The sequence below is a fragment of the Myotis myotis genome, unplaced genomic scaffold, assembly GCF_014108235.1.
Source record: "Myotis myotis isolate mMyoMyo1 unplaced genomic scaffold, mMyoMyo1.p scaffold_m19_p_16, whole genome shotgun sequence".
Classification (NCBI taxonomy): domain Eukaryota; kingdom Metazoa; phylum Chordata; class Mammalia; order Chiroptera; family Vespertilionidae; genus Myotis; species Myotis myotis.
The window spans coordinates 48,500,790-48,528,504 of record NW_023416320.1 but is presented as its reverse complement, the minus strand read 5'-3'; the positions used below and the strand labels follow the sequence as shown (position 1 = coordinate 48,528,504).

General features: G+C 42.4%; 1 protein-coding gene and 1 long non-coding RNA gene across 11 annotated transcripts; both read left to right on the top strand.

Annotated features, from left to right (window-relative positions):
- SNX16 (sorting nexin 16) lies at nt 1-27,262 on the top strand. Of its 10 annotated transcripts, none has more exons than XM_036337418.1 (8): nt 1-140; nt 1,450-1,917; nt 6,350-6,436; nt 10,075-10,223; nt 16,701-16,770; nt 24,002-24,095; nt 24,656-24,775; nt 25,411-27,262. In XM_036337418.1, exons 2-8 carry the CDS (start codon nt 1,543-1,545, stop codon nt 25,560-25,562), a joined length of 1,047 nt encoding a protein of 348 aa, XP_036193311.1. In that variant the 5' UTR covers nt 1-140; nt 1,450-1,542; the 3' UTR covers nt 25,563-27,262. The 10 variants fall into 10 exon arrangements, with proteins under 10 accessions (XP_036193311.1, XP_036193317.1, XP_036193318.1 ...); XM_036337424.1 differs by having other exon boundaries at nt 24,002-24,138; XM_036337421.1 differs by having other exon boundaries at nt 6-39.
- On the top strand, nt 14,146-15,068 carry LOC118670445. The gene is made up of 2 exons (XR_004972330.1): nt 14,146-14,439; nt 14,703-15,068. It is a non-coding gene; the product is annotated as an uncharacterized LOC118670445 (long non-coding RNA).
- Nucleotides 27,263-27,715: the final 453 nt, after the last annotated feature.

Genomic DNA, 27,715 nt, shown 5'->3' with positions numbered 1-27,715 from the left:
GGAGGCGGCAGGCGGCGGGAGCGGCAGGCTGCGGGTCACGTGAGGACGCGCGCGGCGTGGGTGGGGACGGGTTGCCCGGCGCCGGAGGTCGGGGTGACAGTCCCGGGGAGCGTGCTGGAGGGGACCGCGGAGTGGCTCAGGTGGGCACGGGGCCGCGGAGGGTCCCGGGCGCGCGTGCGGCGACACCTGCGCCCCGGGGCGGGCGGGCTCGCGGGAGGGCGCCGCGCGGTCCCCGGGCCACCGCAGGCCACCGCCGACTCCGCGGGCGCAGGGCGGCGCGGGCGCGACCGTCGTGGGACCCGGGACCCCGGCGGGGCGGGCTGCACCTGGTGTCCCCGCTGCCCTCGCCGCCCACTCCTGTCCCCGAGAGTGGCTCTGGCTCGCCCCGCACCTGCCCGAGGGTTTCCGGGTGGGTCTGGGCGCCGGGCGGCCCCGCGGGCCGTGGGCGGGCTGAGGTTGCAGACCCGGCGGACCCGGGACGCTGCGGAGCCCAGGTCCTGGCCGCGGGCGGGAGGGCTGCCCGCAGCCACGTGCTGGGCTAACACTCCCTCCGCCCCGGCCCGGGGCGGGCCGCCCCTCCCCGCGTTCCTCGCCGCTGCGGCTGCGGGTTGCCGTCGGACAGGCAGCCCCGCCGCTGTCCCGTCGCCGGTCTGCAGTGGCGACCGGCTCTCAGCTGCTTATTTACCATCTTAGTGGCAACCCTTTTCCTCGGGTTGTTATGAAATTATTCTGAGATAAGATCAGCGAGGTCTGCTGACAGCGAAGTGAGCGTTTGCGCTGTGCACAGCTGTCTGTGCCCCGGCTTGTGGCATGGCGGAATCCGTGGGCATCTGGGAACGAGGGAGACCATTCACACTTGGAGTCATTTCATCTTGGTGGCGGCAAGCTTCATGTTCATTGGGGCTTGTCTGATTACTTCGTTTGACCAAGTTGGTGGTGTTTTTCAGATGCATTCGATCCAGGACTTGATGACCTGTTCCTTTAAGAGCAGTTGCTATTTGTAGCATCTGAGCTTCTGGCTCACTTTATTCCTTTGGGTGGTTTTTTTAGAATTTCACTAATTAAGTCAAAAGGTGATGGGAATCATTTACCTTCCCTCCCTGTGCCCTGTATAGTACGGTCAGGAATGTCGGCCGAAAATAAAGCCTCAGGAAGGTTGAAATAAACATTGCAAAAATCTGTCACCAAGAAATAGAGTGGGGAAAAGGATAACATAAGAGTGTCAAGAAAAAGGGCGTGGAGTAGTTCTGCTTTCTTTGCCTTGCAAATGAGAGTCCTTAGAGATGACATTTTGCAGTTAAAAGAAGAGATTTGGGGCCTGTTTTCATTCCAAATAAAGTAAAGTGTCACAAAATTAAGAGAAATGGATATGAACATTGTGTTTTCTTTTGGATAATGCTGCAGGTTAAAACAGTCTTTCAATATGTTCTTCTCATGTTTGGATAGCAGATTCCCAAGAAGAAGATAATGGATTGCACATCAGTTGTTCTCTAAGTGCTTGGACTCAGCAGTGTGCAGATTTGTTGCAAAGCCCCGAAGAAGATGGCAACTCCTTATGTCCCAGTTCCCATGCCCATAGGGAGTTCTGCTTCCAGCTTCACAGCCAGCAGAAACCAAAGAAGTTCCTCTTTGGGGAGCCTCTCAACAAGCTCAAACTCTTCCAAAGGCCAGTTGGAAGACTCAAATACAGGAACCAGGAAACAGACCAGTGCACCTGGTCAAAGGGATAGCGCCTCATCCGTCTGTAGCAGCCCCCTCCTTAGGACTAAGTTTACAAATGCCGATTCTTGCATTGAGTATTCGACTAGACCAAGAGAAAGTGAAGAGCAGAATCCTGAAACAGCGAATTTGGAAGATAGGCCTTCTACCCCTACTATTCTGGGTTATGAAGTGATGGAAGAAAGAGCGAAATTCACTGTGAGTATTGACCTTTGCTGCACACCCGTAGAAAGTGAAAGACTGACTCACCTTATTCTACGCTTGTGTTAAATTGATTGACGTTAGTATGTACTTGTAATTTCCTAAAGATGAAATTCACGTGGTTTTTGTCATTGTAGTAAACTTTTGTTTTACTTGAATGAATTGGCACAAACCAGACATATGTGTGAGACTAGCACACAGGTCAAGAAAGAGCGTAACTAGCATCCAGAACCACCACCAGGCTCTCCTCCAGGCAGCACCCTCTTTGCTCACAGGTTCCGTGAATGTTGCCTACGTCTGTACCTTGCGAAAGTGGAATCGTGGAGCGCGTACTCTTGGGTGTGTTTGTCAGCATTGTGTTTGTGAGCCTCCTGCGTGACCTCGCGTGTAATCCCAGGTGGCACATTTTTATTACTGAGACTATTCCTTTACGTGAATGTGCATCCATCCTCCGGCGGCAGGGCACTTGGATAACTTCCAGTTTGAGGCTCTTGAAAGTACTCCTGCTATGAGCCTTTTAGTACTTGTCACTCAGCAAACTCATAGATGCATTTCTGTTTGACATCAGCCGAGGAATGAAATTGCTGGACCGTATACCCTACTTTAGAAGATACGGACGATGCACCAGAAAGGTTGTACTAATTTACACTCGTAGGTTGTGTATGAAGTTCCAGCTACTCCACACCTTCCCAACATAGCGTGCTTTCCATCTTTTTCATGGTGGCGATTCCAGTGGGTAGAGTGATATCACCTTGTGGTCTAAATTTGCATTTCTTAATGACTAATTAAATCGAAGGCATTTTTGGCCATTTGGGTATTCTCTTTTGTGAAGAGTCTGTTTAAGATCTTTCCTACTTTATGCATAGTTTTCTATGCATTTGGGACATAAGTCTTTTTTCAGAACATGTATCATATCATCTCACTCTGCTTTGCCTTTTCATTCCCTTAGTGATGCATTTGATAAATAAAGGTTCTTACTTTCTTTTTTTAAATATATTTTATTGATTTTTTACAGAGAGGAAGGGAGAGGGACAGAGAGTCAGAAACATCAATGAGAGAGAAACATCAATTGTGCAGCTGCCTCCTGCACAATCCCCACTGGGGATGTGCCCGCAACCAAGGGACATGCCCTTGGCCGGAATCGAACCTGGGACCTTGAGTCCACAGGCCGACGCTCTTGCTCTTATCCACTGAGCCAAACCGGTTAGGGCAAGGTTCTTACTTTTTTATTATTATTATTATTGCTTAAAGTATTACAAAGAGTATTACATATGTCTCCTTTTTTTTTTTTTTTCCTTTTTCCCCCTGCCCTTGACAATCCCCTGGCCTCCCCTACCCCCCAGTGTCTTATGTCCATTATGCGTATATGCATGCATACAAGTCCTTCGGTTGATCTCTTAATGTAGTCCAGTTTATGAACTTTTTCTTATATGGTCAGCACTCTTTAAAATCTGCCTACTCCCTCTGGACAATGTCCTATGTTTTCTTCTGAAAGCTTTATTGTTGGGCCTTTCATGCTTAGATCTGAAAACCATCTGGAATTAAGTGTTTTCCAGGGTGTGGGGCAGGGTCAAGGCCTTTCTTTCTCCGTGTGCGTTCCAGTGAGCAGGCTTTTATTGAGAAGACCACTCTTTCTCCTCTGCATTTGCATGCTGCTTATGACACAGATCAGATGACCGTAAATGTGTGGGTCTGTTTCTGGGTTCCATTTTCCCCTCCTTTGCCAATTCCCCAGTCCTGAGTATTAAAGCTTGGTAGGCCTTGCTGCTGCCAGCCCTCGTGCTCCCGCTGTGGTGTGCTGCAGGACTGTGGCTGCTCCGGACCCTGGCATTGGGATTGGGTCGAACCCAGACCAACCTGGCAAAACTGACACCTTTACAGTACTGCGTTTGGATCTGTGAACTCAGTCCTTTACTTTTTAATCATTTGTTTTTTATAATGACGTTCTGTAGTTTTCGGGGCAGAGGTCTGACATCTTTTGGTTAGATTTATGTGTAGGTGTGGATGTTGGATGTTCCCAATTGCTTTTGCTTTTCTTTTCTTTTTTTCTTTTTTGTTCTTTGCTAGTTTGAATTTTTCCAGCTTATGTGGTTATGTATACAGCAACTTTGCGAATTCACATATCAGTTGAAATAGCCTGTTCTTTCTCTTGTATTTCCTTGAGGTAGAGTTTATATGTTTATGCCATTTCATGCTGCAGATTTACAGCAGTACACAGCGGTTCTCAATCTGTGGGTCGCGACCCCTTTGGCGTTCGAACGACCCTTTCACAGGGGTCGCCTAAGACCATCCTGCATATCAGATATTTACATTACAATTCATAACAGTAACAACATTACAGTTACGAAGTAGCAATGAAAAAAATTTTATGGTTGGGTCACAACATGAGGAACTGTATTTAAAGAGCCAGAAGGTTGAGAACCACTGGTACAGAAGGACCTGCAAGAAAAAAATCATTCGGAAAATTCATGAAGAGACAATCTTTACAGTTAAATTATCGTAAGAGTGATGATATGTTGAGAAATCTTCATGAACCTTACGTTTTTTTTAAAAAAAATTTTAATGTATTTTTATTGATTTCAGAGAGGAAAGGAGAGGAAGAGATAGAAACATCAATGATGAGAGAGAATCATTGATCAGCTGCCTCCTGCACGCCCCACACTAAGGATCGAACCCGCAACCCGGGTATGTGCCCTGACTGGGAATCAAACCATGAACTCCTGCTTCATTAGGTTGATGTGCAATCACTGAGCCAAGCCGGCTGGGCCTGGCCTTTTTTAGAGTGATTTTCAAAATTATAATAAACTGGTGGTTCATATCCTCACATTGACTCATCAAGGTGACGTGTGTGAAAATGCAAGTTCCCAGGCAAATTTAAGGCAGTGGCACATAGTCTTTCAAGACCTCAAAGAGGAAGGGGTAACAGCAGATACAAGATTAGTCCTGTTCGTTTAGTGGTTCAATTAACATTTTTTGAGTACCTGTTCAGTGCCAGGCACTATGACCTTTGATCCCCCTTATGATGATCTCAGATCAGGACTTTCTGGACACTTTAAAGGGTCCTCACTTTTATATGTTACACAGATAAATCACTTGTGTTTTACTTCAAAGTTAAAGGATTCATCTGTCACCCTTATGTCCTCCCCTTAAAAGCTGAAAGAAGTCTGTCTGTAAGGGGGGAGACTAAGGTTGGTGTGCATTTCAGGTACAGTCAGCACTGTCGACGTGGACTGGCCACGTTTCAGGTACAGTCAGTGCTGTCCACGTGGACTGGCCACGTTGCAGGTACAATCAGCACTGTCCATGTGGACTGGCCATGTTTCAGGTACAGTCAGCACTGGCCACGTGGACTGGCCGCGTTTCAGGTACAGTCAGCACTGTCCACGTGGACTGGCCATGTTTCAGGTGGCCAGTAGCCTCGCCATTGAAGTGCAGCTTCAGAGCCATAGTGGGAAGTTATTGCACAGCCGACTTCAGGACACCTGGTAGAAGAGTGTCCGTCATTTGGCAGATGCTGTCGTCTTCATAGCTTAGCCCAGAATACTGTACCAGAAACTACCACATTTTCCTTGAGATTCTGTTATAAAAAGTACTTCCTCATAATAAACTCTAAAATTGTACTTATGAAAAATAGAATCTAGCCCTAGCCGGCTTAGCTCAGTGGATAGAGCGTCAGCCTGAGGACTGAAGGGTCCCGAGTTCGATTCCGGCCAAGGGCACGTGCCTGGGTTGCGGGCTCGATCCCCAGTGGGGAGTGTGCAGGAGGCAGCCGATCAATGATTCTCATCATTGGTGTTTCTATCTCTCTCTCCCTCTCCCTTCCTTTCTGAAATCAACAAAGAAATATATTTAAAAAGATAGAATCTAGTTATTCTTATTGTAAGCTTTTTAAAATAGTGACATGCTTCAAACAAGTTTTTCTATTCAATAGCCTAGATAATTGTGCATAATTATAGAAATGTAAACTTTTATCTAATGTGGATATTTTTTAGCTTGTATTTCAGCTCTGAAGATTAAAACATCAAATTTATTTAAAATTTTGCCTTGTAGTGTTGAGATTAAAAATTAATTTGATTATATAAGACAAGAGTGACTGTGTTTCATAGCTTTTTTAGGCATGAGTTATTCTTTTTATGAGTTTAAAATATGTGGCATAAAATATATTTTGGAAACTGATAAGTTCATTTATTATTAGTGTGCACCAAAAAAGGCATTTTGTCACAGATTTATCATAGTCTTGTTTCTTAAGAAAAAAATCTTGCTTTTTGTGCCTACATCAAATATTTGTACATTTCAGGTTTTTAAATTATTTCTGATATTTTTTACATAGTAATTGTTAGGACCTAGATTGTCGAGTAAAAGTTTTTTAGGTATTTGATTTGAATTTTTAAATATCTTTACACATATCTTTAACCCTCCCCTATTGTAGGTATATAAGATACAAGTAAAGAAAAACCCGGAAGAAAGCTGGGTAGTTTTCAGAAGATACACGGACTTCTCCAGGCTTAATGATAAAGTAAGTACTTAACAAATCTAAAACTAGCTTTTCAGTTTTGAATTATTATCTGTTTCACACAATTCATCTGTTATATTTGTGTTTTTTCTTCCTTGTGAATTATTTAAATGAAGATAACCCTTTGCTAGTTCCTAAGAAAATACCGTTTCAGCCGTAACCGGTTTGGCTCAGTGGATAGAGCGTCGGCCTGCGGACTGAAGGGTCCCGGGTTCGATTCCGGTAGGGGGCATGTGCCTTGGTTTCGGGCATATCCCCAGTGGGCGGTGTGCAGGAGGCAGCTGATCGGTGTTTCTCTCTCATGATGTTTCTAACTCTCTATCTCTCTCCCTTCCTCTCTGTAAAAAATCAATAAAATATATTTTTTAAAAAAAGAAGAAAAAGAAACTAAAAATGTGAAAATCTTAACCTTACTAGCACAAATGTAATTAAGATGCACCTGTTTATTATCTGGTGTGATTTGAGTGGGCTCAGCTGGGTCAGCTGCTGAGGCTCAGACATGGTCAGTATTAAGCTCTGGGCTCCACTCGACTCTTATCGGGAGGCTCCGGGAAAGAATCAGCTTCCAGGCTCATTCAGGCTGTTGGCAGAGTTCTCTTTCTCGGGTTGTAAGGCTGAGGTCCCTGCGCCCTCGCTGGTTGTCAGCCAGCGGTGGTGCTTAGCTCCAGGAGCCACTCTCCAGCCCTGTGCCTGCCCGCCAGCAGCCCAGCCAGGGAGCCCAGGCCTCCTGCTGGCATCTCGGACTTTCTCCTCTGCCACCAGCACAAGGAAGCGCAACTGAAAGTGCTCCTATGATGAGACTAGGCTCACAGATAATGTCCCTGTGCTCCGGTCAGCCACCAGTGATCCCAGTTACAGCTGCAGAATCCCTTTCACTGGGAAAGGTGGCGAAATCACAGCAGCAGCACCGGGGCAGAGGTAATGGGTCCTGTTTGGAAACTTGTTTATAGAAACATCAAATGCCTGTTATGATGTCATTTTTGCAGGAAATGTGTTGTTTTAATGTAATGAAAGATAAAAACTAGCATTTATTAAAGTTATTTTAAGCTAATGTATAGTTTCCAAATTGTACTTTATTCAAAATAAAGTTGTTAATTACCCATAATCTCTAGTACAGAGTACCCATAATATAAACACTTTGTGAGGAGTTAATTGTGGGACATCTTCCTCTAAGGATAATTTTTAAGGAGGAAAAACGCCTAACTATGCATGTGGTCATATGGGACATTTAAATTTTAATGCTCAAACTTAATGAAAAGATTTTTTATTTCCCCTTCACGCCTTTTATTATTTTCACTACAAACATTAAATAATAAAATTCCAAGACCAAAAATATCTAACTACATCTTGAAATCAAATCAAGGTTTTCAGTAGTCCAAGTTGCTTTCTAGTTTTTGCTTCTTGTTTTATCTTCACATATTTATAGAAATATAGACAAAACGTGATTTTTTAACATTTCACACTGGATTTTTCCCTTTGGTCAGTCCTTTTCCTTACCTTGTGGCATTCAGTTTTACATTTAAGAACAGAAACGTGAGTGTACATGGTTTTATTTAGTTCATGCACTTATAGAACACAGACTACGGACTGCTTACAGCGCAGCAGGCACCATGCTGGGCATGAGGGACGCAACAGTTAGTACGACAGAATCATCGAGGAGCAGTCACATGGCTTTCAACCTCAGCTGTCCTTTTTTTAAAAAATATATTTTATTGATCTTTTACAGAGAGGACGGGAGAGGGATAGAGAGTTAGACACATCGATGAGAGAGAAACATCGATCAGCTGCCTCCTGCACACCCCCTACTGGGGATGTGCCCACAACCAAGGTACATGCCCTTGAATCGAACCTGGGACCCTTCAGTCCTCAGGCCAACACTCTATCCCAGCCGTGGGCAAACTACGGCCTGCGGGCCGGATCCGGCCCATTTCAAATGAATAAAACTAAAAAAAAAAAAGACCGTACCCTTTTATGTAATGATGTTTACTTTGAATTTATATTAGTTCACACAAACACTCCATCCATGCTTTTGTTCCGGCCCTCCGGTCCAGTTTAAGAACCCATTGTGGCCCTCGAGTCAAAAAGTTTGCCCACTCCTGCTCTATCCACTGAGCCAAACCGGTTAGGGCACCTCAGCTGTACTTTGGACTTCCCTGGAAGGCTTCTTAAAATTAGTTCCCAGGTCACACCCCAGCTAATTAAATGCAAACCTGTCAGAGGTAGGACGTAGTCATTAATGTCTTTCACAGCTCCTTGGGTGATTCCAGTGTGCAGCCAAGGTTTAGAATCACTAGTTTAGGAGAGTCCAAAATTAAATAAATGTTATTTACATTGTGATAAATGTCATTTAAAAATAAGGTGGTGATTTTTGAATTTGTAGTAGGTTGTCTTTTCTAAAAATGTTCACAGCAATGCTTTCAGTCTCATATGCTCTTCCAGAATCTTGCCACTGACCATCAAGGGGTTGAATCTATGTCCCCTCCCCTTGAACCTGGCTGACCTTGGGCTACTCAGCCAATAAAGGACAGAGGCACTGATGCTGCCTGTCTGGGCCAGGTCATACAGAGTATACAGCTTCATCCTGACTTCCTGTCTTGGGATGTTCCCCCTTGAAGCCCAGCCTCTATGCTGTGAGAAAGTCCAAGACATTCCATGTTAAGGTTGTGCTGACACCACAGCTAAGGTCTCAGCCAGCAGCCAGCAGCATTTTCTACACATGTGGGCGTGAACTTCAGGAGATTCCAGCTCCCACCTTCAGATCTTCCAGCTGAGTTCCCAGCTCGATAAGCCAGCCTCACTGTGTCCACAGAGTCCATGGCCTAATAAATGGTTCTCTAAGTCACTGTTTTGAGGTGGCTTGTTACACAGCTAGTTACTTGAACAGAGTGTATAAAGGCAAATCTAACACAGCTTAGCAGGTTGGAAAAATCTCTCCCTAAGAAAGTAAAATTTAAGCCAAACATGCAAAATGGATCATAAACCAAAATGTAGAAGCTAAAACTATAAATGTCCAGGAGAAAACATACAAGAATATCCTTGCAACCTTCGAGTGAGCAAAGATTTCTTTGGATCTAAAAAAGCATGACCCATAAAAGACAAAAGTGGGTGAATTCAATAACATTAAAATTTTAAATATATGCTCTGTGAAGAGTGTTAAAATGGGTCACAATCTGGGAGAAAATATTTGTCATACATATGAGAAAGGACTTATATCTGGAGTATAAAAAGAACTCTTACAATTTAACAAAAATACAAATAACTAATTTTTTTTCTAAAAAGTAAAGGGTCTAAAGTGTTTAATAGATAATTCCCCAAAGAAGATATGCAGATGCAAATAAGCACCATTTGTCAACAGAGCCATCCAAATTAAAGCCAAGGTGAAAGCTACTTCACACCCACTAGAATGGCAAATATTGAAAAGACAGACAATGCAAGTGTTGACAAGGAGGTGGAGCAACTGTATCTCCTGTGTGTACACAACTGGGAGAAGTCAAGAAGCAAAACAAGGTGCAAAAAGCTTTGCTGGATTCAGTTCTTCTATTTTAAGCTTATTTCATGAGTTGTACCTAGTCAACAGGAGAGATTTGTAGACTTGGTATAACAAAGTTGACCAATATATGTTCTTTTTTCTTCTTTTTCAGTTAAAAGAGATGTTTCCAGGCTTTCGATTAGCACTTCCACCAAAACGCTGGTTTAAAGATAATTATAATGCCGACTTTTTAGAAGATAGAAAGTTAGGATTGCAAGCATTTCTTCAAAATTTAGTAGCTCATAAGGACATTGCGCACTGGTATGTAACAAACTGAAATAAAAGGTTATAAATGCATTTCAACAACTAGTTAAAACCGAAGAATAAGTCTAGGACCATAGTTACGCAAGGGAACAAAATCTATAAAACAAACATAATTACTTGTCCATTAACAAACACTCCCTGGAATTTTCTTACTTTTTTTCAGTAAGGACCATTTGGTGTTTGATTTGTATTAACACTTTTACAAAGTCAGCAAAGTTAAAAATTCAGCGTATCATCTATTCAGACCACTCAACTGTTAACTTGATTTTTAGTTTTTAGTGTTTTAGCAATCATTTAAACAAAGTGGCCTTCACATTTTTGGCTAATATGACACTATACAACGGGTCCTCAAACAACGGCCCGCGGGCCACATGCAAATACAAATATTGTATTTGTTCCCGTTTTGTTTTTTTTACTTCAAAATAAGATATGTGCAGTGTGCATAGGAATTTGTTCATAGTTTTTTTTTGTTTTTGTTTTTTTTTAAAATATATTTTATTGATTTTCCACAGAGAGGAAGGGAGAGAGATAGAGAGTTAGAAACATCAATCTGCTGCCTCCTGCACATCCCCCACTGGGGATGTGCCCGCAACCCAGGCACATGCCCTTGACCGGAATCGAACCTAGGACCCTTCAGTCCGCAGGCCGACGCTCTATCCACTGAGCCAAACCGGTTTCGGCCATAGTTTTTTTTTTAAACTATAGTCCGGCCCTCCAACGGTCTGAGGGACAGTGAACTGGCCCTCTGTTTAAAAAGTTTGAGGATCCCTGCTATATAATTTTGAGGGTAATATATTTTATGTTTTTTCAATGTAATGTAAAAGTACTTATCCCTTCCTTTATGTTTTAAATTCCACTCAACTCTGCCTGCTGCCCCATCCCTCCATCAGCCCGAGTTATTGATGAGTGTTACCTCCCCTTGCTTACTGTGGAACTTTGTTCTGGCCTCCCTCACCCACTCGGACTCCGTGCCGTTGGCAACACAGTGATCTTGTCTAATGCACTTTACCTCATCCTGCTCCTTGCCTCCCTGCCTGTCTTTCTGACTTCGTGTTTCGTTGTCATCCTCTGTCCGTCAGCACAGTCACCTTGCTCCATTGTCCCTGAGGGCCTCCCTGGAGAGGCAATGTCTCACACTCCTGCCATCCAGCCCCGGCCTAGACAACGCCTAGACATCCTTCAGCGCCCAGTGAAAACTCCACCTCCTCCGGGCCTGGCTTTCCTGACCCCCTGTGGGGCTTCATGCCACGCCAAGATCTGGCTGTGCTCCCTCTAGCTGGAGGAGGCGGGCCGGGTTTCAGCTGGGTTTGAAGTAGCATTGGGGTTTGAAGTACTGCCCTGAATTAGAAGGAATAAGGCTGAGCGTCCGGCACTCATGGGCTAAGAGTAACGGTAAGATCAAGGTCTGAACTAGGCCCCCACGGGAAGCCAAACGTGAGCTCCACACCCACAGCCAGCTCCACACTGTGACCCCCGCTGTCACCAGCTCGATCCCCAATCCCGATGCCTACCCTCAGGGTGGCATTTAATGTCATTTTTTAAAAATATTTTTTTTAATTGGTGGAGAATAATGGGAAATGCTAACTGATATTTCTGTCTGAAATCCCTCAATAATACTTTCATGCAGTGACCTTTGGTACCTAATCTTGTTTTGACAGAGTTAGTATCTAATATTTTTAGTACATTTTTCTACCTAATTTTTAATTGACCTCTTAATGAATTGTCAGCATTAGCTTTAGGAGTGTATTTTCCTTTTAAAGTATAATATTTAAGATAAAGAGCACATTTAGCTATTAAATGACTGGTCTTTTTTATAAATGTGAAATGTAAACTGATTCATACCTATGAAAGAAAAAAGGAAAATAAAGCAGTAAATAGAAGGAGAGGGTTCACTGGGTGGAGCAGTTTTTTAAGAAGTTTGAAAGTACAGTAAAACTTTTTTAAGAGGATCAAAGGAAGAGTTTAAGGCACATTTGCCGGGATGATAAAGACAGGCGGAAGGAGGCCACCTGTGGCTCCTCTAGGCCAGGTGAGGCAGCACTGGTCCTGATTTATCTCCGGTTTCCTAGTCCTAGGATGGTTCTCGGTCAGCGGTCGCCAACCTTTCGGAACTCACCACCCACCGGTTGGTGACCGCTGCTGTAGGTAACAAAAAGGGACTGGATATTGCTGAGCTTGCCTCACCTTTAGTTCCAGGTGTGGGGTATTCCCTCAGTCAGGCACTTCCTCTCCTGTCCTGGTGCTTTACTTACTTCATCATCAGATCCAACAGAAGCACAGTGTAAAGCAGTGGTTCTCAACCTTCTGGCCCTTTAAATAGTTCCTCATGTTGTGACCCAACCATAACATTATTCTCGTTGCTACTTCATAACTGTAATGTTGCTACTGTTATGAATCGTCATGTAAATATCTGATATGCAGGATGGTCTTAGGCGACCCCTGTGAAAGGGTCGTTTGACCGCCGAAGGGGTCGCGGCCCACAGGTTGAGAACCGCTGGTGTAAAGGATTGAATACAGAAGAGAGATTAGGGATGGAGTTGAACCTGTCAGTGCAAAATTTTTTTTTAAAGTATAAGACCTTTTTTTTAATGACTTATAGTAAAAATAAATAAAATGACTTCTGTTTAAGCCATAGACTCTATGACAGTGATGGCGAACCTATGACACGCGTGTCAGAGGTGACACGCGAACTCATTTTTTTGGTTGATTTTTCTTTGTTAAATGGCATTTAAATATATAAAATAAATATCAAAAATATAAATCTTCGTTTTACTATGGTTGCAAATATAAAAAAAAATTCTATATGTGACACGGCACCAGAGTTAAGTTAGGGTTTTTCAAAATGCTGACACGCCGAGCTCAAAAGGCTCGCCATCACTGCTCTATGATAACATAGACGCTGGTATATTTGATTTGAACTCACTTCACTTATTTATAAAGCACACGTTGATACCATATGGGAAGTCACTGAGCAGAACCGGGCATGTGGCAGTCAGACGCCTGTCAGGTCTAAAGCTTCTCCAGTCAGCACACAGGCGAGGGCTCCTTCTCCAGGGAGAAGGCATCGGGACTCTGAGGAGGAGCTCGTTCCCCCAGCACGGTCTCCGGGAGCGCCTGTCCCTCTGCTTGGCAGGCCCAGCTGGGAGTACGACGCGCCTCTCCCAGGCCTTTGAAGCAGAAGGAATATATATGAGCCGCTGAAAAGTGTTCTGCAAGTCAGAGTTGCAAAACCAGTTTAAATTTCATCCTTAATGCTGCAGGTTAAAGAAAGCAGGGCATGGAATCGAACTCAGAACTAGACTGGAAAAAACTTAGCCCATAGCCTGGCCGGGTGGCTCAGTTGTTTGGGGTGTTTTGTTCTCTTTGTCTCTCTCTCTCTCTCTCTCTCCCCCCCCCCCCTCCTTTTCTCTCTTTCCTTCCTTTCTCTCTCTAAAATATCAATAAACATATCCTCGGATGATGTTTAAAAAAAAAAAACTTAGGGAGTCCGTTGGGTTCCATCTGAGTGGAGCTCTGCTGAGCCCTGGGTCATGAGGATTTTTAGGAAGGAGAATGAAATGGAAAAGCCTCTCCAAAAACAGACTCCGATAGCCAGGTCCCTGTTGGCATCACTGCTGACTGTGGCTGAATTGCTACTATAAACTAAAGGTATAAAAAGAGGCATGAGTTCCCTTACTCACATTTTCTTTTCCAGCAGCAGCTTTCCAGTGATCAGAGTAATTTGTGAACATAAAACTGTTACTAAAGGATGAGGGCATCCAGGGTCTAAGCCAGGGGTGGGCAAACTTTTTGACTCGAGGGCCACAATGGGTTCTTAAACTGGACCGGAGGGCCGGAACAAAAGCATGGATGGAGTGTTTGTGTGAACTAATATAAATTCAAAGTAAACATCATTACATAAAAGGGTACGGTCTTTTTTTTTTTTTTTTTTTAGTTTTATTCATTTCAAACGGGCCGGACCCGGCCCGCGGGCCGTAGTTTGCCCACGGCTGGTCTAAGCCCATGAAAAAATAATGTCTCATGTTAGGTTGTCAAACACGGAAAGTATTAAAAAGGCCCTTCCCCACACTGCTCAGCACTTTGCTTTTTTCAGTCTTAAAAGCCATTATCTCACTGTTTCATCCAAACTTTTGACTTCTCAATCTCAAGATAATTTGTTTCCTGTAGCTCATTTCTGCCTAATAGATGGTTTTCCGATATAAATAATGGGTAGGTGCAGCCGAAACCGGTTTGGCTCAGTGGATAGAGCGTCGGCCTGCGGACCGAAAGGTCCCGGGTTCGATTCCGGTCAAGGGCATGTACCTGGGTTGCGGGCACATCCCCAGTGGGAGATGTGCAGGAGGCAGCTGATCGATGTTTCTCTCTCATCGATGTTTCTGACTATCTATCTCTCTCCCTTCCTCTCTGTAAAAAAATCAATAAAATATATTTAATTAAATAAATAAATAAATAAATAAATAAATAAATAATGGGTAGGTGGGAAGTATACCTAAACCAAAAGAACAAAGGTGGTCCCCTTCTCTGTGCTATCAGATCACCAGCAGTGTTCCAGAAACCTCGATCAGCGAGTGGCACAGGCAGGTTGAGTGTGGTGAGGGAGGTGCCTGGCAAGGGGAGAGAATCCAGATGAACCATAATAGAAGGGAAGAGAATTGAAAGGTAGAAAAAGGCACATGTTTATACTTGGAGGAGATTTAAGAGCTGCCTCTACCAGGCTGTGCTGTGTGACCTTGAGGAGTCATTTTACCTCTCTGGACTTTGGTGTCGTTTGTAAAATTGGAAATAGTGCCCATCCTCACTGTACATGATTGTTGTGAAAATTAAATAAAATTGAATATGTTGCCCTGTGTGTACAACATACTTTGAAAATGTGAGATAATGTAAATGTTAATTAGCTTGATTGCTGTTCACAGCATATGCATATATCAAATCAAGCTGTACATGTTAAATGTGTGCATTTGTAATTATTCCTCAGTAAGTCTGGAAAAAATGTTGGCTTCATGAATGCAGAGACCCTGTAAGCTTTAAGTAGTCAATTAAGTTTGTGATATGAAAAGGAAAGGAAATGTTGGTGTATCAGTAGTGCTTCGTGGAGAAGACGTGAGGCTAGAGGAAATACAACATTGTTGACATATTTTAGGGTTATCGTATGAAGAAGGACTTAGATTTATCTTGAATGGTTCCAAAAAGCAGAACTGACTCATGAATAGAAGCCGCCAGGAGGAAAGTCCCGGCTCAGGGAAGGGATAAGTTTCAGCGGTTCAAACATAGGACGGAATAGTCCCCATTTCGGGAGGTGCTTCTTGGCCGAACACGTTAAAGGGATAAAAAGCAAGCCATGGATGTTTAAAGCTCCACCACATTAGGATCCCTTCCGCCTCTATTCTTCCCTGGGGATGGGTACTCCAGTTTCCTCTGTGTCCTTGACTGTGTGTGTGTTTTATTACTTACATTGTCAAGATTTTACAGCCCAGAAATGTGCTCTTCTTTCCGATCTTGTGGATTGCTTTCTTGACACTGCTCCTCTATATTAATTCAGGTTATTTTTCTTTGGGAACATTTCACTAAAAATTCCATTTTTCTCTTCATGGCCATCCCCTGTCGTCATCAACCTATCTGGCCTGAACTGGACTCAAAGTCCCCATTCCCTTTTCAGCAAAGGTCAGCGTCTCCTTTATAAAGTGCATTAGAAATTACATTCCTGATCCTTATGCCTTAAAAGGTAAATATCCACATTTATGATTTAACATGCACAGAGTTGTGTCTGTCCAAAGTTTCTTTTAGAGAGTGGACTATTTTTGTTAAAAGGGAGCTTAATTTCCTAAACTCTTACCCTATTTCTGATAATTCCAGAGCTTAAACATAATACCATATTTCATTATTTCAGAAGTTATGGTAATTCAGCAATGGCATGGTCAGAATTTTCCCCTTGAACTCTTTAAGAAAAAATATTTTAAGTAAAGTAGTACAACAAAAAAGATTGCAAGAAAATTCTTAACTTTTTTCAGAGTAAATACTTTAGATGTTACTTTAGATGTATCTCCTGAAAAAGAAACAAATGGAGTATAAGTTAGAAATAGTATTTCTCCATAGCAGGATAGTGCCATTTTTAGACTACTTCAAGCTGGCATTCCTTTGAAAAGATATCATCTCTTATCTATTCACCACTTAGACTGGTCCCTTTAGTGTTATTCCGAATTATGTTTTATGTCCTGTAGTTTTTAAGTAGCCTAAATTCTCCATCTCTATGTATGTTCATAAGATCTTAGAAAATAGTTTAAAAGCTCTGCATCTTCTATATATTTTGTGTTTATATTTGGTTACTTGCATGAAGCCACATAACCCAGCTCGTTTATTTTGGTATATCAGCAGCCAACTTGCTTAAAACACTGTATAGCTTTAAAGTGACTTGCTTTTTGCAGTCTTTGGTAAACTTACTTGTACCCCAGCTAATTTTCTTTTCCCTTTGAAAAGCCTGGCGGTGAGAGAGTTTCTTTGTCTGGACGATCCACCAGGTCCATTCGATAGCCTGGAAGAAAGCAGGGTGAGTGCCGTGTTATATGTCGCATGAAGAGAGGAACAATAACTCAGCACAGTAACTGCATTGTTCCTGGCATGGAATAGCAAACAGCAAAATATCATAACTGCAGACCATGGGGGTTTTGCACAGAAAGCTTTTTAGTGTTTGAGTCAGAGGTTTCTTTCAGTGAAATGCATGTACCTGGTTCAGTGAAAACATAAAACTCATAGATGTCACGTCGTCAGTGCAGCTCTAAAATTAAGTCCTGCATTATATCCTCTTTATTTGTACTATTTCAAAAAAAATTATTTGCAAATTTGTTTTACTGCATTTAAAAGTGTTATTTGTATGTTGAGTTTTCTTCCGTCTGAGTATCAAAGTCAAGAACCTACAGGTGAAATCAAAGTGAAAACTCGCTTTCAGAGGTGGAAGGTATTGTCTTCTTATCAGTTCAGCCCGGGCTGGTGCTGCTCAGATTACACTAATTGACGTGTTAACGTGGCCTATTTCTTGAAGCAATTGGCTAGATTATCCAAGCAGATTTCGTAATAATAGATTAGCTAGAATTTTTCTCTTGAGTTTTTTCCCCAAATGTTTAATGGTGCTTAAATGGAACAGATTTAATTGGTAGGTTTGTAATGTTTTCAATTAAACTGAGTCAGTTCTTTGTATTAGAGTGAATACCATGGCTTTTTAGAAACAGCTTTATTGAAGTCTTTATCCATAAAAGTTGCTATTTGCTAATCCATTGTGAATGTACAATTTAACAATTTTAGTACATTTTTAGAGCTCTGCCGTAATCCAGTTTTAGAAACTCCCGTCACCTGGAAAAATCCTACAGCCCTTGTGCGGCCCTTGCCCCCAGCCCCTGACAGCACTGATCTGCTTTCACTTGCAAATATGCCTTTTCTGGATATTTCATATAAATACAGTCACACTATATATATGTGTGTATGTGTGTGCGCCTATATAAGATCAGTATTCAGTTATATAATTTTATGTGTACAGTATTTATAACATTATATACATTCTGTATATATATAAAAACATAATATTTGCATCTAGTTTCTTTTACTTAGCATAATGTTTTTGAGGGTCATCTGCGTTATAGCCTCTATCAATATCTTAATACTGAATGGTTTTCCATTGTATACATACACCACATCTTGCTTACCCAGTCACCATTGAGGGACAGTGGGATTGTTTCCAGTCTACGCTGTTACGAACAGTCTTGTGTGGACCTGTGCTTTCATTTCTTTTGAGTTGATTCCTAGGAGAGGAATATTTGGTTATGTGGCAAATCATGTTTAACTTTTTTAGGAAACTTACAAAGTGTTTCCTAAAATGTCTGTACCATTTTACATTCCCTCCAGTAGTGTATGAAGTTGCAGTTTCCTCACAAATATTTTTTCTTTTTTTTTTTCCTAGGATTTAAAAATTAGGGTGATTTTACATTTAAAATTTACATCCCAGCTCCTCTTGGAAGATGCGTAGAGCTGTGGCCACTGGGTCTCCCTTCCCATAGGCTTCAAGTATCTCAGGATGAGCTGTCTGCCCTTTTCAACAGAGCAAGCACCCTCCAATCCCCACCACTCCCTATTGTCCTACACATGTCTGTACCAGGTGTCTGCAGAGATAGTGGGAGAGAGGCTGCAGAGAGAGGAGTGAGGCAAGGGCATGCTCTGAATGACCAGAGCATTGATGAAATAATATTATGCTATCTGTCTTTTGGATTACAGCCGTTCTCGTGGGTGTGTAGTGGCATTCAAGAGTTTTAATTTGCATTTCCCTAATGAAGTTTTTATGTTGATCACTTTTTCATGGGCTTTTTAGCCATTCATGTTTTCTTTGATGAATTGTCTGCTTAAGCCTTTTGCTCATTTTTTTTAGTTTGTCTTATTGAGTTGTAAGAGTTCTTTGTTTTGGAGACAAGTCCTTTATCAGATACATCATTTATAAATATTTTCTCCCAGTCTGTATGTGTCTTTTCATCTTATTGGTCTTTTGAAGTATTAATGTTTTTTAATATATTTTATTGATTTTTTTACAGAGAGGAAGGGAGAGGGATACAGAGTTAGAAACATCGATGAGAGAGAGAGAGAGAGAGACATCGATCAGCTGCCTCCTGCACACTCCCTCCTGGGGATGTGCCTGCAACCAAGGTACATGCCCTTGACCGGAATCGAACCTGGGACCCTTGAGTCCGCAGGCTGACTCACTCTCCACTGAGCCAAACCGGTTAGGGCAGCCGTGGGCAAACTACGGCCCGCGGGCTGGATCCGGCCCGTTTGAAATGAATAAAACTAAAAAAATAAAAAGACCGTACCCTTTTATGTAATGGCGTTTACTTTGAATGTATATGAGTTCACACAAACACTCCATCCATGCTTTTGTTCCGGCGCTCCGGTCCAGTTTAAGAACCCATTGTGGCCCTCCAGTCAAAAAGTTTGCCCACCCCTGGGTTAGGGCGAAGTGTTAATGTTTTTAATTTTAATGAAGTTCATTTTATTATTTTATGGCTTATGCTTTTTGTGTTGTATCATAAGAACTCTTTGCCTAATACAGGTTCACAAAGATTTTTTTCCTACTTTTTTTTTTGTAATATATTTTTTATTGATTAAGATATTACATATGTGTCCTTATTCTCACGTTACCCCATACCCCCCCACCCCCCCACCCCCGCCCCCGCTCATGCCCTCACACCCCCCCACCCCACCCCCCCCCCCCCCCCCCCGTTGTCTGTGTCCATTAGTTAGGCCTATATGCTTGCATATAAGTCCTTTGGTTGATCTTTCCCCCTTACCTCCACCCTCCCCTACCTTCCCTCCAAGGCCAGACAGTCCAATCAATGCCTCTCCATCTCTGGATCAGTCCTTGTTCATCAGTTTATGTTGTTCATTATATTCCACAAATGAGTGAGATCATGTGGTATTTATCCGCTCTCCAGTTCCATCCATGCTGTGGCAAATGGTAAGAGTTCCTTTTTCTTCTTCCTCTTCTTAAAGAATACCTTTCAGCATTTCATATAATGCTGGTTTGGTGGTGATGAACTCCTTTAGCTTTTTCTTATCTGTGAAGCTCTTTATCTGACCTTCAATTCTGAATGATAGCTTTGCTGGATAAAGTAATCTTGGTTGTAAGTTCTTGCTATTCATCACTTTGAATATTTCTTGCCACTCTCTTCTGGCCTGCATGGTTTCTGTTGAGAAATCAGCTGAAAGTCGTATGGGTACTCCCTTATAGGTAACTGACTTTTTTTCTCTTGCTGCTTGTAAGATTCTCTCTTTGTCTTTTGCTCTTGGCATTTTAATTATGATGTGTCTTGGTGTGGTCCTCTTTGGATTCCTTTTGCTTGGGGTTCTCTGCGCTTCCTGGACTTGTAAGTCTATTTCTTTCACCAGGTAGGGGAAGTTTTCTGTCATTATTTCTTCAAATGGGTTTTCAATATCTTGCCCTCTCTCTTCTTCTGGCACCCCTATAATTCTGATGTTGGTACGCTTGAAGTTGTCCCAGAGGCTCCTTACACTATCTTCATATTTTTGGATTCTTTTTTCTTTTTGCTTCTTCGGTTGGGTATTTTTTGTTTCTTCGTATTTCAAATCTTTGACTTGATTCTTGGGATCCTCTTGTCTGCTGTTGGATCTCTGTATATTATTCTTTATTTCAGTCAGTGTATGCTTAATTTCTAGTTGGTCTTTTTTCATATCCTCCAGGGTCTCACTAAATTTATCGGCAGTTTCCATAAAATTCTTGAAAAACCTTATAAACGTGGTTTTGAACTCTATATCCAGTCGTTTGCTTTCCTCCATTTCTTTCATTTGTGACCTGTTTCTTTGTCTCCGCATTTTTTATGCTTCCCTGTGTTGGTAGAGTGGTTTTGTGTGCTAGGTGTCCTATAGGGCCCAGTGGCTCAGCCTCCCCAGTTACCTGAGGTGGACACTCTTGGTGCACCCCCTTGTGGGCTTTGTGCACAGTCTTGTTGTAGTTAAGCCTTGATTGTTGTAGGTATCACTGGGAGGAATTGACCTCCAGGCCAATTGGCAGTGAGAATCAGCTGTGTCTGCAGTGGGAGAACTTGTGTGCTGAAGACACCCTTCTGGGGCAAGACTTGCTTCAGTGGGGCTTTGCTGCTCACTGAGTCTGCCCCCTGACTGTGTCCCTTATGGATCTGAGGAGTTTTAATCTGGATGGTCCCACTCTGACCACTGGGTACACTGGCTCTTGGATCTAAGGAGGTGCTAATTTAGTCTCTGCCTGAGGTTACCCAGCAGGAGCTACGAAAAGATCTGCAGATTCCCCTTCCTTTTTTGGAGTTTGGAGGTGCCCAGATGAGGCCCAGCTGTGAAGCAATGCAAGCTGCTGTGGGGCCTTGGGCCTTCTCTTGGAAGTTCTGGGTCTGTCTGGCCCAGCTGCAGTTTGTTAGGTAATTTTCAGGTTGCAAAGGGCCGGGGCATTCATATATGCAAAAGCCTCTGCTGCAGCCTGGGTGGGGCGGGGTCTCAAGGAATCAACAGGGCGGAGCAAGCAGCTATGGCAGATCCTCAGCCCTGCCCTAAGGGGCCGCGCGTCTCAGTGCCCGGGTAATTTAATTGCTGCAAGCACCTCTGAGGGAAAGCCGCCCTCAAGTTCCAAGTTCTGCCCGCTGCCAGACAGTCCAGTTTCTCCCCGTATGAGTCCTGGGTCCCCAGAGACTTCCCGGAACTGGAGTTCAGAGCAGTCGGGAGCTTGTGACTCCCTCCCGATTAAAAAAGACAGCCGCGTCCTCAGGTACCAGCCCCCTTCCGCGCACTCGAGCCTCCGTTCCTCTGTACTTTACTTCCGCAGCTCCTGACCCTCAATGTGCTTTTCTCTTTCCTTCTAGTTGTAGAATTTCCACTCAGCCAGCCCTCCTGTAGTTCTGGATGATGTCCGTTTTGTCTTTTTGTTGTATTTGTGAAGTTGTTGTGGGAGGCAGCAAGTTCAGTGTTTACCTATGCCGCCATCTTGGTTTCTCCCCATTGTTTTACTTTTTCTTTTCCTACTTTTTTTCTTAGAAGTTTTATAGTTTAGGTCTCTGGCCCAATCCCATACTAATGTTTTTGTAAGGTGTGAGGTTAGAGTCTTAAGTTTCTATAGATATCTAATTGTGTCACTCCCTTGACTGATTTGTGTTGAAATCTTTATCAAAAGTCAAATGAAAATAAAAGGACTTTAATTTTCTTCATTGATCTAATTCCCTGTCCTCATGTCGACACCACAGTCCTGTTTACTGCCACTCTCATGGCTCCTATTGACATGGCGTAGCTTTTTCCATGCTTTCTGTTTGTGTCTGTCGATATAAAGTCTGTCCATCTACATAGCATATGGTTGGGTGTTGGTCTTTTATAGACTCTGACATATCTGCCTTTTACATCTGCCATTTTGAAATTTGTTTCCTCTCTCTCATCGGTTTGGGTCTTCTTCCCCTGAACTGCCTAACTTAATTGTGTGAAACAAATACGTGTGCCATTTTGATTCCTCTGTAGAAATTTTCATCTTTTTCTTAGTTATTTCTTAGTCTGCTCGAGGTATTATAGTGTTCATCTTAACGCAGTCTACTTCAGAATAAAACTTAATTCCAAGGAATTAAACACTTGGCTCCCGACTGTTCTCTTTGCCTTTCCCTCTGTGTTGCTGCGGTTGTATATTTTATAACCTATGCATAACAATACAGTGCAGTAATTATTTCTTTTCACAATCTTTTGTCTTTTAAAGGACTTAAGAGAAGAAATGAGAAAAAGCATTTTACACACTCTTCTATCTACTCATAGATTTACTATTTTCTTCCTGTGGAATGGTGTTATCGTTTGGTATCAGTCAATCCTTTCAGCTTCAAGGCTTTAATGTCATATCTCTCGTAAGGCAGGTCTGCTGGCAACAAATTCTCAATCTTTGTTCTTCTGAGAATGTTCATTTTTGAAGCATAGTGTGTTAACAGGTCTTTTTCCTTCGCTGTTAGGTGTCATCCCAATGTCTTCCAGGCGCCACTGTTCCTGCTGAAAGTCTGCCTTTGATTATATTGTCGTTCCTCTACACTATGGGTCATTGTGCCCTTCTGTTTTCCAGATGGTTTGTTTCTTCGGCTTTCAGCGGCTTGATTATGATGTATTGAGGTATTGATCTCTTTGTGTTTACCATACTTTGGCTCATTGAGCTTCTTGGATTTGGCAGATTAATGCTCAACATCAGACCTGGAAAGTTGTTAGCCATCATTTGTTCAAATAATTTTCCAGTCCTTTTCTTCCACCCTTCTCCTTCTGGGATTCCTGTTACATGTATGTTTGTACACTCTATGTTGTACTTCATGTTTCTGAGGTGCTGTTCATTTTTCTTCAGTCATTGTTTTTCCTCTGTTCTTCAAGTTGGACAGTTTCTATGTTGATCCATCTTCAAGTTCACTGATTCAATCTGACGTCTCCAGGCTGCTGTTGATTTTTCATTTCAATTATTATACTTTTCAAATCCAGAATATTTCTTTCTCTCTCTCTCTCTCGTCATTCTGTTTTTTTGTTGAGGTTGTCTGTCTGTTCAATCCATGGTTTGTTCATTACTGTGGCTTTAGCATCTCTGTGTCTGGCAGGTTAGGGTTCCCTGCCTTGTTCTTTAAGTTGACTACATTCACTTCCATAATTTTGAAGAGTACTGTCTTCATAGGAGTGAATCTTCCTGTGAGATCTTTGCTTACTTTTTAAGTCCTTCAATAAAGGTTTAAGTTTTTTCTTAAACTTCTAAGGGAAGCTATAGGACTTATTCTTATATTTAATATCATAATTGATATTTTTATTCTAATTTATTTTATATTTTTGATTTTTGTATATTTATTTTATATGTCACATCCTTGGTTAAATCTCTCATTAGTTTGTAGATTCTTTTGGATTTACTATTTACTTACCGAACTAATACAAATTAAATCATAGTATGTTAACAGGTCTTTTTCCTTAAATATAATTATTTTTTTATATAATTATTTAGGACAGGGCAAAAACAGACCAAGGAGAATAAAAACTCATACAGTGGTGGTTAGTAATTTTCCGTTCTTCACTGAAAGATCTCTCACATATTCTCCTCAAAGAGCTAAGATAGCAGAGACCAGAAAAGGTACAGGCAAGTCGTTCAGGTTGCAAACCTACTATCTTGATTGTCCATGTTCCTTGACTTCTCATGATCTTGAGAAAGACACTATATACGTAATTAACTTTCTTTTCCTGCACATGATTTTTGTTTGTTTGTTTCTAAGGCTTTCTGCGAAACTTTAGAGGACACAAACTACCGTTTTCAGAAAGAATTACTTGAAAAACAAAAAGAGGTGGAATCGCTGAAGAAACTGCTCGGTGAGAAGCAACTTCGTATAGACACGCTAGAGAGCAGGATCAGGTGTGTTGCCATACCTGTGCTTCTAGCCAGACTGTCAGTTCGCACTACTCTGGGGCAGACGCCTTGTATTTTCATGATTTAGGAAATTCCTAGTTCCAAATGGAGTCATAGACTTCAGGCGTACTTCCTTGTAGTTGAGAAAATTGTCTTTTGGTTATTTATTTAGGAGCCTGAACATTGGAAGGATGGGAAACAGCAGGATAATAAGCCACTATCTGTTCGACAGGATAAGCATTATTCATTGTGGCTATTTAAATGGTATCTTTGTTTCTAGGCATGTATGCCAAATTTTCACATACAGAACTTCCAGTTTCCCTTCTCGTCGCCATGTATTGATGCTAAAATTGTTTTAAATTAAGCATGAACACTGTTGTCTGTGACTCCCAGTCAGCAGTGCGTGAGCCGGGTGACTGCATTCAGACTTGACAGGGTCCGTCAGGAGAGCTGCGGCCTTCCCGCAGTGGACGTCCCAGCGGGCGTGTCGGGCGGGCGCTAACCTGCCTGTCATTCCCCGCAGGGCGCTGTGTGCAGACGGCGAGGAGCCGCCGCACTGGCCAGGCACCGAAGGCGAGCGCGTCCCGGAGGTGGCGGTGCCTGCGCTCCAGGCTGAGCCAGAAGTCCCGGCTGAAGAGTGCAGGTGTGGAATGTTCCGTCCGCTGCAGCATTGCAGGGAGGGTGTTAGAGGACTCGATAGGGTATCTGTATGAACTCGCTGCGCCTGCGCCTGAGCCTCCTGGGCCAACAGGACGGTGTTCCAGGCCGCCCTACACACGAGGCTCAGGCGTCCGGCTGCGAGTTTGCTTGTCACTGGAGCTGAAGCCATGTCTGATGAACTGGGCTGTGAGTCAGTTAATTTTTTTGTAAATCTTGATAAATTACTTTAATCTCCCACAATGTCATTCTTTTTCCATTCACGGTGTGGGCACTCTACTCGCCAGCACCCTGCCTACACGACAAGAATGACAAAAAATCGTATTTTTTAAAGCCTATAGAATTTTTATTGCATATAAGTCCAAGTTAATTATTAATACTTCAGTGATAATGGTTAAGCTATAATTATAACAACAAATTTGTGTGTAGGGTAGTTACAAACTAGATTTTTATTGATAAGTGATTGTTGGGAGAGCTGAGGAATTAAAATATAGCTCAGAAAGTTCTCTGGCAGTGACACGTGAAAAATGTTACATTTCTGATTCATATTCCAGTGCTCTTCCATTTTTAAAGGTGATAGCATTCACCAGCCTTGACACTGACGCGTCTCTTTCTTCTCAGAGCTGCTGACAAGCCGCGCGGTCTCAGCGAGCCCGAAGCCTGCGCGGCGGAGGTGGAAGTGGCAGAAGTGGCCTACGATGCTGAGGACTGAACCACGTGGCTGCCTCTGTGTCTGCAGCTCAGCAGCTTCCCGGCAGAGTGGCCAGCGTTGAAAAATAGAAAGACTGAAGCATTTACAGAAAACAGCAAGAATGCATGTGTATAAGGTTTACATAAAGAGAAGTTATTGGGATAGGAACTATATTCCCTGATGCTTTAAATGGTCTTTTATTCAGTCTTTGTATTTATAGTGTGCGTAAATTATTTGCCAATATATTGCTCCAAACTAACGTGTGTTTAAATTGCCAGTCATGTTGGTCAGATGGGCATGAGCTGCATGTTGCTCTCATATACTCCTTGGTGTCTCTGACATGATAGAGTTTCGCTGACAGTTTAAGTCAGTGGTAAAGAATTGTTTTAAATATTGACATGTTTACCATCTCCAAATAGAAATTGCTTATTTAGAATGTTAACTGCTGTTTAAAAGTAGGAAACTTTCTGGTACCAAAGGAAAATTATTTGAAAGAGCTGTAATTACGTAAAATAGCCTTTATTTTAAATAGCCTATAATTCATTAATATCAAAATGCTATACTAAGCATCCCAGGTTATTGTTATACTTGTTTATTTTCCATATAATCTTCATCTTAAATCTTTACCTGTAGAATCAGGAGTTTGCCTCTTTCAGAACACTACCTCTTTTTGCTAATCAAGGCATACTCGTTTGAAAATACAGATTCTGAGTAAATAAGGAGTTATAAGAAAAAAAAGATATATATATATATATATATATTACAAAGTTCCTAACTATGTTGGCTCCTGGCATTGCCTTTTTACTCCCATTTGTGTAAATATGTTACTATAATCTATTCTTGGCCGATTTTCTTTTTAATATATTTAGCCAAGTGATGCACTTTATGGTAATTAAACTCTTTCGTGCCAAGTTGAATTGGTGAATTTCTTTAGTGAGTAGAGTCAGGGCCTGCACTTTTTACAAGTCTCCTGGGGTCTGTGAGTCAGCTTTAGGAAAAAGTGTTCATTTCAGCTTCGCGGACAGTTGTCAAAAGTGCCTTGTTTCATTTTTATAATAAGTTACTCACTTTATTTCTACTGTTTTGCATATTGCTGTTAATAAGCTTCGTACTCATGCAGCATTTTGAGATCCCAGTTGGTATATTGGACTCCATGTCCTTTCTGGAAACTGAGGGGAACTTGCTGAGAAGTGGAGTAGCCAGCCCCAGTTCTGTTCACGGCTGGAAGCTGCCGTGTCTCGATGACTGTGCTAAGACGGGTTATTTAAAATTCCACTCGCGCAGATGAACACATCCAGTGGCTGCTGCTGGCCTTTGATCTGGAAAGGAGACGGTTTTAACAAAGTTCCACACATTTTAAAAGTCTGTGTCAAAATGCCGCCAGGGTGCTCTGTCCCAGACTGCTTTCCGCAGACTGTGCCGGAGATGTGCTCTGTCCTGGGGCAGAGGCCAACACCTGCTCCACTCGTCTCTCATTTTCCCAGGCTTAAAAAGGGTTTAAAAAGAGCAGTCGTTTAAATTAATATGATTTTTTAGTTTAACGAAACAATGACCTACACTAAATTCCAGATATTATAACACTACACATCTGTTTAAAGTGAACCACACACTTCCACAATCCGGCCTTTCGGAAGATGTTATTAAAGTTTGGGGTGAGTGAAGAAAAGCTCTTACGAATTAGGTCAGCCACTGTCATTTTATAGAATTTACTTTTTACTTTTATAATGCATTTGGTTCCCAGTGTTGTGTGTGTGTAATAAATTATTTCTCAGTGCAACAGAAGCCGTGTCCGATGTTGATGCCCTCCCCTCGGCCTCTGCGTCCTCTGCCCCTACCCATCGTGTGAGCTTGATGGTAGCCAGCGACTGCTTCCCACGATGGGAGTGCGTTTTCCAGTTTATAGCAAGTCTTTCTGAAAAGGTGGGAGGCACTTCAAATGCCCCCAACATTAATAAAAGACTGAACAAAACTGAAACAGGAAACTCTTCCGTGGGTAATCTTTTAACCTTTGAAAAAGTCACTTGACTATAGGTGGTACCACGATGAAACATAGCATTTTAAACTCATCCGCCTGCCGTGCTGACATTCGCCATGTTAAGCACATTTATCTAGCGAGCCGTGTTCCTCAGATAAACCATCTTCATAGTCTGCTTCAACTGCCTGCAATGCAGTGAACAGTGGCCTTAGTCTAGGAAGGAGTTGGACTTTGTAATTTAGGAGAATAGAGGGATTTGG